At 32.9% G+C, this 16,299-nt stretch overlaps 1 protein-coding gene across 2 annotated transcripts in view; it reads right to left on the reverse strand.

Annotated features, from left to right (window-relative positions):
* Nucleotides 1-2,787: 2,787 nt before the first annotated feature.
* The window catches only part of NMU (neuromedin U), a 31,194-nt gene continuing 17,682 nt past the window's right edge, over nucleotides 2,788-16,299 (reverse strand). The window contains exons 5-10 of one of the 2 annotated variants that reach the window (XM_081049609.1): nucleotides 15,233-15,262; nucleotides 15,092-15,139; nucleotides 13,412-13,459; nucleotides 10,400-10,453; nucleotides 6,257-6,296; nucleotides 2,788-3,181 (exon numbers count right to left, since the gene is read on the reverse strand). In XM_081049609.1, the coding sequence (XP_080905735.1) occupies nucleotides 6,261-6,296; nucleotides 10,400-10,453; nucleotides 13,412-13,459; nucleotides 15,092-15,139; nucleotides 15,233-15,262 (216 nt within the window). In that variant the 3' untranslated portion in view covers nucleotides 2,788-3,181; nucleotides 6,257-6,260. The remainder of the gene's footprint in view (nucleotides 3,182-6,256; nucleotides 6,297-10,399; nucleotides 10,454-13,411; nucleotides 13,460-15,091; nucleotides 15,140-15,232; nucleotides 15,263-16,299) is intronic. The other variant, XM_081049610.1, reaches the window with a different exon arrangement.

Genomic DNA, 16,299 nt, shown 5'->3' on the forward strand with positions numbered 1-16,299 from the left:
TTCAGTGTACAAGGCAAATCCTTGGTTACATTCATTCCTAAGTATTTTATTCTTTTTGATGCGACCATATGTAGAATTGTTTTCTTAATTTCTTTTCGGATTATTCACTATAATGTATAGAAATGTCGTCATACACTGGATAAAATGTACTTGCTAGTAATCTATTAACACAAAAGGACTATCCATTAAATTATATGTAATTTATGTCCCATACATCCTAATAAATTGCACAACATAGGAATACCAAAATATGTAAACCAAGAAAAATTGCCGTGGTTTGAAATTGGGGGAGCAGGTGGGGAGAAGCTGTTTCTGTAAGTCAGAAAGTAACAATTTTACTCTTTTGATAAACAGACAAAAACACAAGCTTCTGGTTAATAAGGAAGCTTTAGACAGAGGAGCAGCCTTTTAAGGAATAAGTGGAAGTGTAACAGCTTTGGCAGTCAGGTAGGAGAAACTGCAGGGACAGCTGGTCTTTCTCAAGAGAGATGCAACTACCAGCGTTTCTGTTAGGATCGTTTTGTGTGTTTTTTTTAAAGTTGTGCAGCAGGATACTTAAATTGAATTAGGCTTGAGCTAAAGTTGCTGGTCTATTTCTTAAGTGAGAAATAGTGCAGCCGTAAGATTTCCAGGATTCAGGTGTGAAACGTAATCCCAAACAACTCCCAACCTTCCTCTAGCGACATACCCAAGTTTTGAGCGTTGTAAAACTGGCGTTCTCCTAGAGTTAATTTGGATTTCTCTCCAATCTTGAGACGCAGGCCAACTTTAGCTCTTACCCAAAACAAATGTTAGCATCCAGCCCTTATGGGCCCCCCTCCCTATTCGTGCTCAGCCTCAGGCCCAGCCGTCTCCACTGGGTGCCCCAGACACCCTGTGGCCGTTCTCCCACCTGCATGACGGTCGGTCTCCACCCTCACGAGCTGTCCCTTCAGGAGCCTGGCGAAGGACTCCAGATTCAGATGTCTCCTCCGGGCGGGAGACCCCCCACCGCAGGCCCAGAGGTTTCCACTGCCCACGGGGAGGGGGAGGGGAGAACAAGGGCGTCTTCCTGGCGCAGCTCTATTGCCAGGCAACGCGAAGGCGTGGCCTACGTGATGGCTGTGGGTGCCCACGCACCGGGTCCTGGGGTATATTTATGCCAAGCGGAGCCTTTCCTGCTTGCCTTGTGGTGCTGATGCTGGTATTCCTCCCGGCCTCCCCTCCAGCGCCATCAAATCAACGCGTTGTTTCCGAGCTCTCTGACACTCTTCAATCTGAGTCCTGTCTTCATGGAGAAATAATAAAATTCTGGGGAGAGAACCTTTCAAAGGAGGAATTACTAACCTGGAGCGCTTAGCCTATATTTGGATGGATTTTAGGGAATACCTAGCCCCCAGGTATACACATAATTTTGTTGTATGTGTACATTTTCAGGGGGGAAGAAGGGGATGATGGTGCAGTTAGGAATCAGAACTTTCACGAGATTCTCAAATGGCTCTTCACCACCATCTTAAAAATGCGCTTCTTTAGGAGATAAGAGCTCTGGTTTTAGGTAGGAAGCCTAGATAGTTGGGTTCCTAGAAATTTAGGTTAAGGAAATGATGTTTACTAGGAGCTGCCAGGAACGTGGGGAAAACATTTGACATCGCCAAATAAGGTCATACACATGGTCACAAAGATATACTGATAGGATATGGGGGAAAAATAGGAATGTTTTTAAGGACATAATTTTAAACTTGGCTTCAGCATTGGGCCACTCCATCTTTACGGCCCAGTTAATACTTAATACAAATCCTATACTCCTAGTAACCCATATATTTTGTTGTGTTTTTGTATAAGATATTAATTTGTTAAATATGCAATATTTTAAAACGTCCTCCATTTTTTATAGTCATGTTTTGGTATTTCTTTATTTTAATACCTGGGAGCCCTAAAAAATGTAAGTGGCCTAAGTTTCTGGCTTTCTGAGAACACCTGGGAACTGCTGCTTAAATTAATATTTGATTCTCTTTTCGTATTTTGACAATCCAAAATTCACGCTAATTAAATTACAGTGCATAGTACTAATGTTGCCCTATGCATCTCTGGCTTTAGAGCAAGAGGCATTCTCAGCTTTCAAGTGCCTATCTTTTCAAGGCAATTCATTTTTTAAAAAAAGAATGCACTTTTTGTCTTATTCTGCTTCCTTCTTTCCATTTGTTCTTCACACCGGTTGAGAAGAAGTGAGATTCAGAGACTTTATTGGTGTAAGTAGTGATTTCGGCCATCATCAGTGGTCAAAATTAACAAGACAAAGATTTTCAGATGCTATACTCTGAATAATATAAGAATGAATCCAATCCACTCAGTGAGCCACCCTTCTCTAGTTAGCTAGCAATCTGCTTGGTGGAGTAGGTGGTTATTATGCAAGAGGGGGTTGTCAGAAAGGAAAAATCCATGAGAAGCTGAAGGGAGATAATCTCAACATTCATCTGAGGTTAATTCTGCATCTACCAAACACTGATTTGATGCAAAAAGTTCTCCCAGTGTATTCAGGATCCTCTACTAGTAAAATAATTTTCTTTCTGGTAATGGACAAGACTGGTTGCCTTTCAAACGTTGCAAGGTAAAATACGTTATTTTAAGAGAAAGTGAATACTACTAGTTGGTGGAAAAAACTAGTCCCTTCATATGTTTGTAGCAATCAGACATCAACTTTACAGAATATAAATCAGAATTTGCTTATTGGACTATTGGATAGATCATGGCCAAATCCTCCAACAGGTTTAATTGGTATTCACATAATAACATTTGTTAGCTCTTGGGCATTCCGATGATTTTGTCACTGATAAAAATCCAAACAGGACAAACTAAAATAGCTCATTAAAACTCAACTCTCTACTGAGTGCCTTTAACATAAATAACAAAGAATATATGCATCAGTACTATCAGAAGCTACAGGAATCTAAGGAACAGCATTACTTACAGCCTTATTACACACTATTTATCATTGTAACCCTAAGAAAAAATATTTTAAGATGCTTTTTAAATTTTCAACAAATTGAACATTTACAGTCTCAAACAACTTTTACTGAAAATGTTTACAACACAGGGATTCTCAAACATATTAAATTTAGCAAGGATTGTTTTTGAGAAGAAAACAAAATGCCAGTATATTTTGTATCCCATGGCATTGCTTCTGTGGAAAATAGTTGGTAATCTGTAAAAAGATAAATATTGAATTTAGATTCAAGTATAAATGAGTATGTGAATGTGCATATAATGTTTGTATGTAGGTATTTCTAGAAATGTTTTGTTATGTATAATAAAACTGACATCTGAAGTATTTCTCAGCTTTTCTTCAGCCTATATACTTTTAGCTATCATTTAATCTCTCTTTGATGGAACATTTCCTCAGTATGTCTGTATTTTCCAAAACTTGACAGTATTTAACTATATAAAAGTGGTTTTCTAAAGCTCATTGATGCCAACAAAGTTAATGACTATTTCAAAAGTTGCAGTTACTCTTTGTGTATTTATTTTGCTATATTGTTACAATTAAATCATTCTATTATATTTCTATTTTTAAAGTAAATTTAAGTCATCAGGACAAAGGAAGACCTCAGATAATCAGACGCTAAATACAAAAAAATGATTATTGAACTGTTTATTAACAAAATAAAATGAAGTTCTGAGTGAATTAGTTTATGTAGAGCCTAATCTTGGCAAAGATCTAAATAAAGCTATTTTTCTGTTTCAGGGAAAATTTGCTAAATTGATCAAATCATAGATTAAATTCCATTTCACATTTGTGAGTACTCTAACACTTAGTTTGGTGTTATAATCACAAACATTTTTTCTATTTAGTATTAAAGTATTTTTTGTTCACATTTTGTAAATGCCTCTACATTTGTAATATTATGAAAGATAGTTTTCTTTTCCATTAACTCTTTAAAAAGAGAAAAAGTTAAGAAAATGTTTGCTCATATTCCTGATACAAACATAACAGGCCTTTGCTGAAACAAGAGTTAATTCCAAAAATAGTTTGAAAATTTAAGTTCCTAATTATGCCCCATGAGCACATTAATTTTTTTCTTTACATTTCCAATACTTGTATCTTTTATTTTTTTCTTGTTTAACTGAATTAGCTAGTGCATAAGAACTACATTAAATAAAAAAACAAAAGCATCTTTGTTTTGTTCCTGACATTTACGGAAATGCTAAAGTGTTTTACTATGAAACCTGCTACTGACTGTGAGACCGTGTGTCTTGATATAAACAATATCAAGACAAAATTCATCTCTTTCTTCTTTTAAAACATCAGAAATTGATGAGGAATTTTACCAAAAGTATCTATTGAGGTGATTACATAATTTATCTTGTAATGGTGAAAACATTTAAATGACTTCCTAATATTGAACTATCCTGAGTTGCTAGAACAAACTTTACTTCATAGGGTCATGTAATTCTTTAAATAATACTGCTGAATACTGTTTACTAACATTTCTTTTAAATTTTTACATTAAAAACTATAAATATCTTTGACCTTAATTTTCCTTAATACTACTTTTGTATGATTTTGGTATTAGTTTCATTAAATATATGGCTGACTTCATAAGTTTTTTGAGATTTTTCTTCCTTCTCTGAGCTGGAAAAATCCAAAATCTATTGGCCAAGGACTTTTTTGAGGGGAAAGTTTCTGGATAATGTTTTCAATTTTTTTTCCATGGCCATTAGTCTGTATATATATTTTTTTCTTTCTACTGAGGTAAATTTTGGTAGCACCTACTTTACTAGACAATCTTCCATTTTACGCAAGTTTTCAAACTACAGGCACAGAGATTTGCAAATTACTCTTTTATAATTTCATTTCTTCCATATCTTTTAATATTCCTCTTTTCATTTGTATTTTTGTATATTTTTGGTTTCTCCCCTATTTCTTTATTTTTTTAAGTTGGGTTTTTGTCCTTTTTTTATTATTATTAGTTTCAGGTACACAAGACAAAGTAATACTTAGACATTTATCATTTATATCCCTCACACTGTGTGACCCCCCTGCCCCCATCCACTATCCCTCTGACATCGCACAGAGCCATTACATTTCCACTGTCTCTATTCCTAAAGCTGTACTCCGCTTCTTTCTCCCCTATTTCTTAATTAGGCGAATTAGAGTAGTTTATTTTTTTACAGAGACAGGTTTTTGCTTTATTTACCAACTCTTCTACTTTACTATTTTATAATTTATTAATTTCATCTTTTATTTTATACTTTTCTTCCTTTTTTTTCCTGAGGTTCACCTTGTTCTTTTTTAACTTATTGAGTTAAATCCTTACTCTACTCATTTTTTCCTTGCTTGAAAATGCTAAAGTCTTGAATTTTCCACTGAATATGGCTTTGGCAGAGTCCCATAAGTTTTGATACTCAGTGTTTTCATTACCTTTATTTTCTAGATATTGTATAATTTTGGTGTTGATATCTTCTTTAGTTAGAAATAGTGCATTTTAAAATTTTTGTTTCTATGAGAAAATGTTAAGAATTTTAACATTCTTAAGCTAAATATGTATTAAGGATTGAGATAAATGATATGAATTAAATATTTGCAAAAATATGTTCAGCATAGAATCTGAATTCAGATAAAGTTATAGAATATACTTTTACCTTGGTGGTATAAATTTATCAATCTACATTTGGGTTTAATTTCAAAATTCATAACCTAATAACATATTAGTATAAACATATTTATTAAACATGTATGACCACTCAATAGCTACTAAGTGTCTATTTTATCTCCATCATTAAGGTGGAAACTCTGGGAATCCCAAAGCAGACGCCATGCTTTCCTATCTTTCCACCTTTTCTTAGTTCTCTAGAAATGGTAAATCACAGCTATTAAAATCAATCTTTGAATATGGGTAATTTGGAACACAGAAATACATTCAGGTTATAAATTCTGACTCATTATTTTGGACACTGATTACCACAATAAGACACAATCTCTTACATAAACTACTTGCACAACAAATAACTATAATAAGGTCAATGTCCACAAAATTGATGGTGATGACTATTGTGGCATAGTCTGAGGAACGCATGACTTGGGTAAAAAAATCTGGCTTTAAAATAATGGTATTTTCCATCTTAAAGTCCTCACAGCCCCTATAATTGTAGTATTTATATAGAATAGTAATATATATATATGCAATCAAATAATAGAAATATATTCAGCATAGTTTAATATGTGAATATCTAAAAACAACAGAAATTTTCAAACTGGGTTGAATTGTGAAGCACATACCATTTTAAATGTAATCTTCTGACCTTCTTCCATTGCGTGGCTGGAAAATAACAAATTAGTAATAAACCAGTGTTAGCTAAGGAGGGGAGTAAATTTTCATAGAAAGCAGCCAAATGATTTCAATGAGTAGTATTATTTCTTCCTCTATGCTGTCTTCCTCCTTCCTTCAGACCATTTTCCAATTTGTTGTTAGAATTAGTTTCCAAAATGCAAATCTTAACCATATGGCTCTCCTTAGCCTCTACAATAAAGTTGGAATTCCTAAAGTAAATATTTCATTGCCTAATTCCTGTTGATTCTTCAAATTCAGCCCTTAAAGCCTCTACCTCCTCCATTCCCCAGTCTGGGTTAAGGGCCTGTTTTTTAGAAACTATAGCACCATATATTTGACCCCTTTTACCCTCTCTGGGTGGTGAGCACACAGTGTAATATATAGATGACATATTATACAATTCTACACTTGAAACCTATATAATTTTACTAACCATTGTCACCCCAATAAATTTAATTTTTAAAATGTTAAAGAAAGAAAGAAAGACAGGAAGAAAGAAAGAAAGGAAGAAAGGAAGGAAGGAAGGAAGGAAGGAAGGAAGGAAGGAAGGAAGGAAGGAAGGAAGGAAGGAAGGAAGGAAAACCATAACCCCTGGGTTGAAGGTACAGTTAACATTTATTTATTTATTTATTTATTTATTTATTTATTTATTTACCAATTTCCTGTATTAGGCTGTAAACTCCTAGAGCCTAAGAACAGAATTCTATCTGGCTTTATATTCCCAGCCTTTGGTACATTGTCTAGCACCCAGAAGAATTTCAATAAATAGTGGCTGAATTAAGGAATGAAAAATTTCTGGTAATGTGTGAGGGATACAAACACTTTAAAAAGTATAGCTACTTAGAAAGAAACTCACATTTCAGACAATTTGGATATACAAAATACTAAATACAAAGTTTTATCTACTTACAGCTTTGAATGTATTTGATTCTTTTACTTTTAAAAGCTTATGAAAATAGTCATAACTCTTCTGATCTATTGAATGAAACATTTAGTATATGGTTCTTTGGAAGTTAAAGAGTATTACATCTTTAAGACACTCTTTCCCTGTACATGAAATGTTATGGAACTAAACTGAAATAGATGAATGTCATTTTGGGTATTTACAAACAGTTGTGGATTAGGGAAGAGATCAGAGATGCCATAATATTGAAGCAATAAGGTGGTGACAGAAGTGAATCTCGGCTTCATTAGTGAATTCTACCAAACCTTCAAAGAGGATCTAATACCAATCCTGCTCAAACTCTTCCAAAAACTTGAAGAAGAGACAGTACTCCCTCACTCATTTTATGAGGCCAACATTACCCTGATACCAAAACCTGCAGGGACAACATAAAAAAAGAAAACTACAGACCAATATCTCTGATGAAGACAGATGCAAAAATCCTAAACAAAATTCTAGCATATCGAATGCAACACTGCATTAAAAAGATTATTCATCACAACCAAGTGGGGTTCATTCCAGGGGCACAAGGATGGTTCGACATACGCAAATCCATCAATGTGATACATCACATAAACAAAATAAAGGACAAAAATCATATGATTATATCAATTGACGCAGAAAAAAGCATTTTACAAGATACAACATCTATTTATGATTAAAACACTTAACAAAATAGGTATAGAAGGAAAATGCCTTAACATAATAAAGGCAATATATGACAAACTCTCAGCTAATCTCACAATTAATGGTGAAAAACTGAAGCCCCTTGCTCTATGTTCAGGAACATGACAGGGCTGTTCAGATTTCCTGTCTAGTGTTCTTTCTTCTACTCATGGATCCTAGAAAGGGTTTGATTTTAATCATCCATTTTTGAATGACTATCACCTCTGCTTTTCAACAGTGTTAGAAGTCCTCGCCAGAGCAATCAGGCAAGAGAAAGAAATAAAAGGCATCCAAATTGGGAATGAAGAAGTTAAATTATCACTCTTTGCAGATGACATGATGCTATATACAGAAAACCCTAAAGACTCCACCAAAAAGCTATTAGAAACAATCAACGAATACAGTAATGTGGCCTGCTGCAAAATCAACATACAAAAGTCCATTGCATTCCTGTATACTAACAACAAAATCTCAGAAAAAGAAATTAAAAAAGCAATTCCTTTTGCAATTGCATACAAAAGAATAAAATATAAAAGAATAAAAGAATAAAAGTTATAAGGAATAAACTTAACCAAGGATGTGAAAGACCTATATGCTGAAAACTATAAGACATTTTTGAAAGACACTGAAGAAGACACAAAGAAATGGAAAAACATTCTGTGCTCATGGATTGGAAGAATCAACATAGTTAAAATGGCCACATTACCCATAATACGATCTCCAATCAAAATCCCAATAGCATTTCTTAAAGAAATAGAACAAAAAATCATCAGATTTGTTTGGAACCACAAAAGACTCCGAATAGCCAAAGCAATCTTAAGAAAAAAGAACAGTACTGGAGGTATCACATTGCCTGACTTGAGCTTGTCTGAAGGGCTACAATAATCAAAACAGCATGGTATTGGCAGAAAAACAGACACATAGACCAATGGAATAGAATTGAGAACCCAGAAATAAAACCACATAAATATGGACAGATAATTTTTGACAAAGAAGCTAAAAACATACAATGGAGGAAAGACAGCCTCTTCAATAAATGGTGCTGGCAGAATTGGTTAGCTACGTGCAAAAGAATGAACTGGACTAGTATCTGTGACCATGTACCAAAATTAATTCAAAATGGATCGAAGACTTAAGCATAAGACCTGACACAATAAACTGCATTGAAGAAAACATAGGTACTAAACTTATGGACCTTGGGTTCAAAGAGCATTTTATGAATTTGACTCCAAAGGCAATGGAAGTAAAAACTAAAATAAACAAATGGGATTATATGAAACTGAAAAGCTTCTGCACAGCAAAAGAAACTATTGACAAAATAATGAGGCAACCAACTGAATGGGAGAAGATTTTCGCAAACAGTTCCTCTGATAAGGGGCTAATATCCAAAATATACAAGGAACTCATGAAACTCAACAACAAAAAAACAAACAACCCAATTGAAAAATGGACAGAGGACCTGAAGAGACATTTCTCCAAAGAGGATATACAAATGGCAAATAGACATATGAAAAAATGCTCAACATCGCTAATCATCAGAGAAATGCAAATGAAAACCACAATGAGATATCACCTCACCCCAGTCAGAATGGCTTTCATCAACAGAACAAATAGTAACAAGTGTTGGAGAGGCTGTGGAGAAAAAGGAACTCTCATACACTGTTGGTGGGAATGCAGACTGGTGCAGCCGCTATGGAAGGCAGTGTGGAGGTTCCTCAAGAAATTACGAATAGAATTACCATATGACCCAGCAATCGCTCTCCTGGATATCTACCCCAAAAATATAAAAGCATTTCTCTATAGAGACACGTGTACGCCAATGTTCATTGCAGCTTTGTTTACGGTGGCCAAGACATGGAAACAACCAAAATGTCCTTCGATAGATGAATGGATAAAGAAGTTGTGGTACATATACACAATGGAATACTATTCGGCGTTAAGGAAAGATGATATAGGAACATTTGTGACAACATGGATGGATCTCGAGAGAATAATGCTAAGTGAAACAAGTCAGACAGAAAAAGCAGAGAACCCTATGATTTCACTGATATGCGGTATATAAACCAAAAAGAACAAGACAAACAAATGAGAAACAAAAACTCATAGACACAGACAATAATTTAGTGGTTACCAGAGGGTAAGGGGGTGGGGGGTGGGTGATGAGGGTAAAGGGGATCAAATATATGGTGATGGAAGGAGAACTGACTCTGGGTGGTGAACACACAATGGGATTTATAGACAATGTAATACAGAATTGTACACCTGAAGTCTATGTAAATTTACTAACAATTGTCACCCCAATAAACTTTAATTAAAAAAAAAGAAGTGAATCTCAGATAATAACACCTGATGTCAAACATCTATAATAAATAAACTTCAAAATTTGATTAACACTTATGAAATAATGTAAATAAATGGACAGTGAAATTATTTTTCAATTTTGGTATTGATTGATTTTTAAAAAAATACAGTATGTGCATACCCTGAATAAAAAGTATCTTCGTCTTTGGCTTGCAATAGGACCTCGGAATTCTTCCTGAAGAGAAAATGAAGGCATTACAAATCAAATAACAGTAAAAATGTGCACAAATTCTTCCTGAGAGTATAGTGAAGCTCACAGTTATTTTAAACTATCATAATTAAACAAAGAGGGAATCAAAGACTTCAGTATATAATTTATATCAATAACTAATCTCTGTATTAACATCTGAAGAATTTATAACAACTAGCAGTATCATCAGAATGTTGTATTTTAAAATAATTTCCTTATCAATATAACAGATTCTATTTTCAGGAAATTTGTCAGTTGTATGTATATTCATCAATAAATAGAAAGAAGAATGACAGACACTGCATAGATAATTAAGTATTTTTAAAATCTCCTTTTAGCATTTTGTTAGAACAAAATAATTTCTTTGAATAACATATTGTATGTGCTAACACAAGGACAGGGAAAAATATAAGAGAATTGTGTGAGAGCTAAAATACATAATATTTATGTATTCATGTATATAAATAAGGGACAACTTTGGTAAACATATTTATTCAATGAGACTTCAGAAGAGATTTTCCCAATATAATTATATTTACAGAAATGGTAATGAAAAAACATGAAATAGGAAGAAACCAATTATTCATAATGGGTATATTTTGAAGTGTTTCTTTTCTTAAAACATTTAATTTTAAACTTAATGGAAAACATATTTAACATTTTATGGTTTCCATAAAATTGGTTCATATAGCTTCCTATTTTCAACAATTACTTATAAAAATATCAGGATGGCTAGCACTATGAAATTTGTCAACAGGACCCTTTTCAATTATTCCATAAGTAAAATCATATTTCTAAATTCTAAAAACTGGCTCTCACATCTATTAAAATTCTGAAATCTTTGCTTTACAATAAATATATCTTAAATTCTCCATATTTTATACCTAATTCTCATCCTGACTATAAATCGCCCTAAGTTAATTAAAAGATAGATAATTTTAATATTCAAAAATGTACCCATAGACACTATACATTTATATGCTTACATAAGAAAAAAAAGAAAGGTAGGACAAAATGTAACTTAAAACTTTCAAATCCAAACACAGTTCATTTCAGTCTTATCACTGGAAAGAGAACAGTATATATAAAAACTTGGGAGGTAAGGGTAAAAGAGATGTGGGGATAGAAGTAAGGATGTCTAGTAAACAAAATATAAGAAGTGTTAGAATGCACTAAGATCTGAAAACATTTTCTTTAAGAATCCAAAATATTTCACTATTGAAAATATGTTTTAAAATTAGGTGACTTAGGTCTAGCAAAGCTAACATTATTGTTTATTTATTTCTATTCAGGTCTTACATTCTTTTCTTTCATAGGTTCCTAGGAAACTTGTCTTGCTACAAAATGCTTTTAGGAGTTATCATTTGTCCAGTAGTATACACTGCCAAGTCAGAGTTCATGTTTTCAGCTACTTGACTGAAGGCGGAACATTCAGAAAAAATGCCAAACTGGCCACAATACTGAGTATTTAGCTAATGTTGTAAAAATAATGAAACTGAAGTTATATAGTAAACTAATAATTTGTCGATATATTTTAAGGAACTGAACCTTTAAAATGAAATCTTACACTATTCATAAGTGAAGCAAATTCTTCAGAAAGTAAAAGTTAATTGAAAAAAGTATATACAGAGGGTGTTAAAAATATGTATATACATTTTAAGAAAGGAAAAAACTGTATTAAAATTGTAATAATATATACCGATAACAAAAGAGAAATACAAGTCATGTGTATACATGTTTTTGGCACCTGGTATTACTTCCAGAAAGTTTGCTGACAACCATTTTGATATTTTTTCATACTAGAAATTCTACAATTTTAAGGCACTACTACAGTTTCTCTTACATTTCTCATTCAAGTTGGCAGCACATACTATCTTCCTTGGTGGAAACTTAGTTTAAGAATGTGAAGAATTTAGGGAGGAAATAGTGACCATAAAAATAAATTTTGAGGAATTTATTTGCCTAAACTGTATTCATTTTAAAAACTATTTGAAGACTTTTGGAGAATGAAATTAATATGGTATTTAAATTAAGGGAAAATCTGACAATAATAGAAATATCTAAGATTAGACTATAAAGGAAATGGCATAGTTAGAAAAGTATTTGCCCAGGCCAGAAGTCAGAAGACTTGTAATTTCTAATCTCACTTACTAGGAATGATCTTGGGAAACATCTTTAACTGTCTTGAATTGTTTTCCCTCTAGTAAACTGAGGATAACAATACTTGTATAAGCACCAACAGAGTTGCCAAAAGAATAAAATGAGGTGATACAAGACTGAAAACTATAATGCATTACAATAACGTAAGGCATTGCTTTAAAATAATACCTAGAAACTTTCATCACTGAAAGAGTTAGGATTCTTTTTAAATGAAAATAAAAACTCCACAATTTCTAGTTTAAAAACGTGTCAATATAGTTACATTCATCTTACATACACATACTGAATTTGGGCCATATTTTTGTTAATTATGGAAAAAAAACCACAAAATACCTACATTTAACTTCTGATATATTTCCTTCATGAGCCTTACTCTTACTAACACTTTAAAACTTGGATAGAAAGTTTGCCCTCCCAGCCATTTGCCAACCTATGTCCACAGAAGTACTTTATCTTTTATCTTTTCTCCCGTTCCTACCTAACAACGAGCCATACTGCTACGTCCTTTCTTAAATCAAGACTGGGTTTCCTCACTGGGAGGGTCATGTCCTTGGAAGGGAATCTAACCCCAGCTTTCCTCACTGCTCCTGAGATAGAGGGGGAACAATTCTTTTCTTCCTGAGTGTGAAAACACTCCTGCAAACAGATGTTCTTAGGCTAACTGGTGTTTGTGTGGGTTTTATCCTGAAGAAGAGTGTCGTATAAAACACAACTGGGAATTAACAGAAGAGCTGCCCTACGCAGAGTGAATGGCAAAGCAAGCATGCAGTTCGTGTTACATACGTCCACTCTGAATCTCTTCATTCTTCTCTCCTGCAGTTGAGGAACGAGCTGCAGTAATGAATGCACAACAGATGACTGAGAGACAGGAACACACACAGGTGATGAGCACAAGGGCTTCTTAGCATTGGGCATCACTACGGTTTCCTATTTGTTTGTTTTTGTTTTTACCCATTATACTTGCTCCAGACAAAAGAGAACAAGAAGATGTTATCTATGACATCCTTTGTGAGCATTTCAAAGAACTGAGAAGAATAAGCCATGAGATGGAATAAAATTTGATATAGCTAGATGCCATGACATTGAACAAACACTTTCCTGACGGCCTCAGTCCTTCCTCAGCTGCCAAGAAGTAAAACACCAGCCTGCATCTTTGACAGACAAAAAGCAGTCTGTCAGCTTCCAGACTTACTCAAAATAATTTAGGACAGATGAAAACAATTCTGTGAGAATCAGTTTTCCATTATGAAAATGTTTATCTGGAAGACTGTGTTGTACACACACATTTATAAATTATGTATTTTATTTAAAATTGAACATATGGAATAAGACAACAGGTGACACAAGAAAAATGACAATGTGTTGTTGATAGCAAAAAATGTGACTAAGATACATTTTCTCCAAATGTAAAGATGCCAAGCAGAAGAAACTGAAAGCACATTTGAGACATGTGGCTACCTGCTTCAGTTTCATTTTAAAGGCATGGCTTAAATTGAACCTTCTCACAAATACCAAAATCATTTATCAAATGGATTACTTTAAGCCCTATACACTGGTTATTTGTTAACCAATTCAACTTGTATTTGGTTTTTAAAGCCAGTATAACCTAACTTTCAACTCCTCGTATGTAAGAATATTCAATGTGATAAACATTTAAAACTGAGTTTAAGATTGCAGTTCCCTATCCACAGGTACATATATATGTAAAATACACTTGCTCCTCATTCTCTAAATTGGTTCATAGTAGTGAGTCACAAGCTTAGAAAGAATATTATAGTCAAATTATTATTCAGTATTCTAGATTGAAATATCAAAGTAGCTTGCTTAGCATTTTTTAAATCCATACATACAAAAAGAAAAACTACCACTAAAACCACACAGTTTAGAAGTGAACTGAATTAAAGTTATTGATATCTGGCTAATCTTAGTAAATTCTCACATTAAATGCCTAATTACAAATAAGGAGATCTTAGGAATACAAGTGGATATTTCTAGTTATATTTAATTACATTTGACCGTGATATTTTAAAATAATTCTTAAAATGCCTTTGGACAAACCTATTTTTCCCTTGCACTAATCACCTTCTAAAAAAGTATGTTTCACTTAATTATTTGCTTTTTCTTTGCTTTTCGAATGTAAGTTCCATGACAGTAAGTATTTCTTTTTTAATTTTCTATTTTATTTACTGCTATATTTCTAATAACTAGAATTGTGATTGGCACATAGCAGATACGCAGTAAATAACTGTTGAATGAATGAATGAATTTGATATACATGTAGTTTTTGAGATATAAAATAAATGTATAATAAATTTTGAATTCTATTTGTTCATACATGTATAAACTTTTAAAGTAAAAAAACATGAATTTTCATCTAGCTCTATGATAAACTTCAAAAATCAGTTTTAAAAAAAATAACCCAAATACTAGTGATTACTAATAAGAAGTAATTCTACTACTTACAACATTTGAATTGCCCAACTTCCGCATCTTTGAATAATGAAATAAGAACTGTTAAAAAAAAAAAGAGTGAGATTTACTATAGACGATTAGCGGTTTCCTTTATTATTTTCTTAATGTATATATTTATGGAAATCACCTTACCCTTTTGGTATTATCTTTTTCATCTGTTTTCTGTTGACAAAAGAGATATACAAACATAAATATATTATTTATAACATAAAATTATAATATATGTTATGTACAATATATAGTATAAAATATATAAGATTATGGCATAATTTTAAAAAACATTAAACATATGTTACATATAAAATATAAGACTAAAATTGGGGGCCGGCCCGGTGGCGCAGGCGGTTAGAGCTCCATGCTCCTAACTCCGAAGGCTGCCGGTTCGATTCCCACATGGGCCAGTGGGCTCTCAACAACCAAAAAAAAAAAAAAAAAAAAAAAAAAAAAATATATATATAAGACTAAAATTGGTTAAGCATATATTGCTCTAAAAATAAATGAGAAACTGTTTATAAATAAAAATGTGAACAAAGATCTTTACTACAACATTGTTCATAAGAGTAGAAAATTGGAAACATCCTAAATGTTCAACAGCGGTAGAATGGGAAAGCATGATATAATCACATATAGGATATTCAGAGAAATAGACAAGAAGTTATCACATCAAAATATTTGTAGTTGTTACCACTAAATAATAAGATTGAGTTGTTTTTGCTTCCTTCTATAAACTTTTCTATATTCCTGTCTCCCTCCAAAAATCTATGTTTTTGAGAATGAATCACATCATTCCTTTTTGTTGTTCTTTTTTGATCTCATTTGCTTTAAATATAAAAGGAAAATCATGGATAACACCATTGTCATTTCTTATAATTAAGAAAAAAGCCAACTGAATGTTTTAGGAAAACGTCACCTGTAAAAACATTAGGAAAAAATAGTTGTAAACAGTTAGTTTCAGAAAACATTAATGCCTTCAAAAAAATCAAGGTTTCTTTGAATTATTGTATGTGAAAGGAAGGGAAGTCAGAATGTACCGATGATCATAGGTTAAATTAGAATTGCTAATGAAAAATATAATTCTAAACCTGAGGCTCTTACCCTTAATAAGATAGATTTAAAATAAGTACATCTTTAAAATGCAGAATATAAAAAGGATATGGTATATTATGCTATTTTTCAAGTTCCCACGTATCTTCACTTCG

The sequence above is a fragment of the Rhinolophus hipposideros genome (genome assembly GCF_964194185.1).
Source record: "Rhinolophus hipposideros genome assembly, chromosome: 1".
In the NCBI taxonomy this organism is placed as follows: Eukaryota; Metazoa; Chordata; class Mammalia; order Chiroptera; family Rhinolophidae; genus Rhinolophus; species Rhinolophus hipposideros.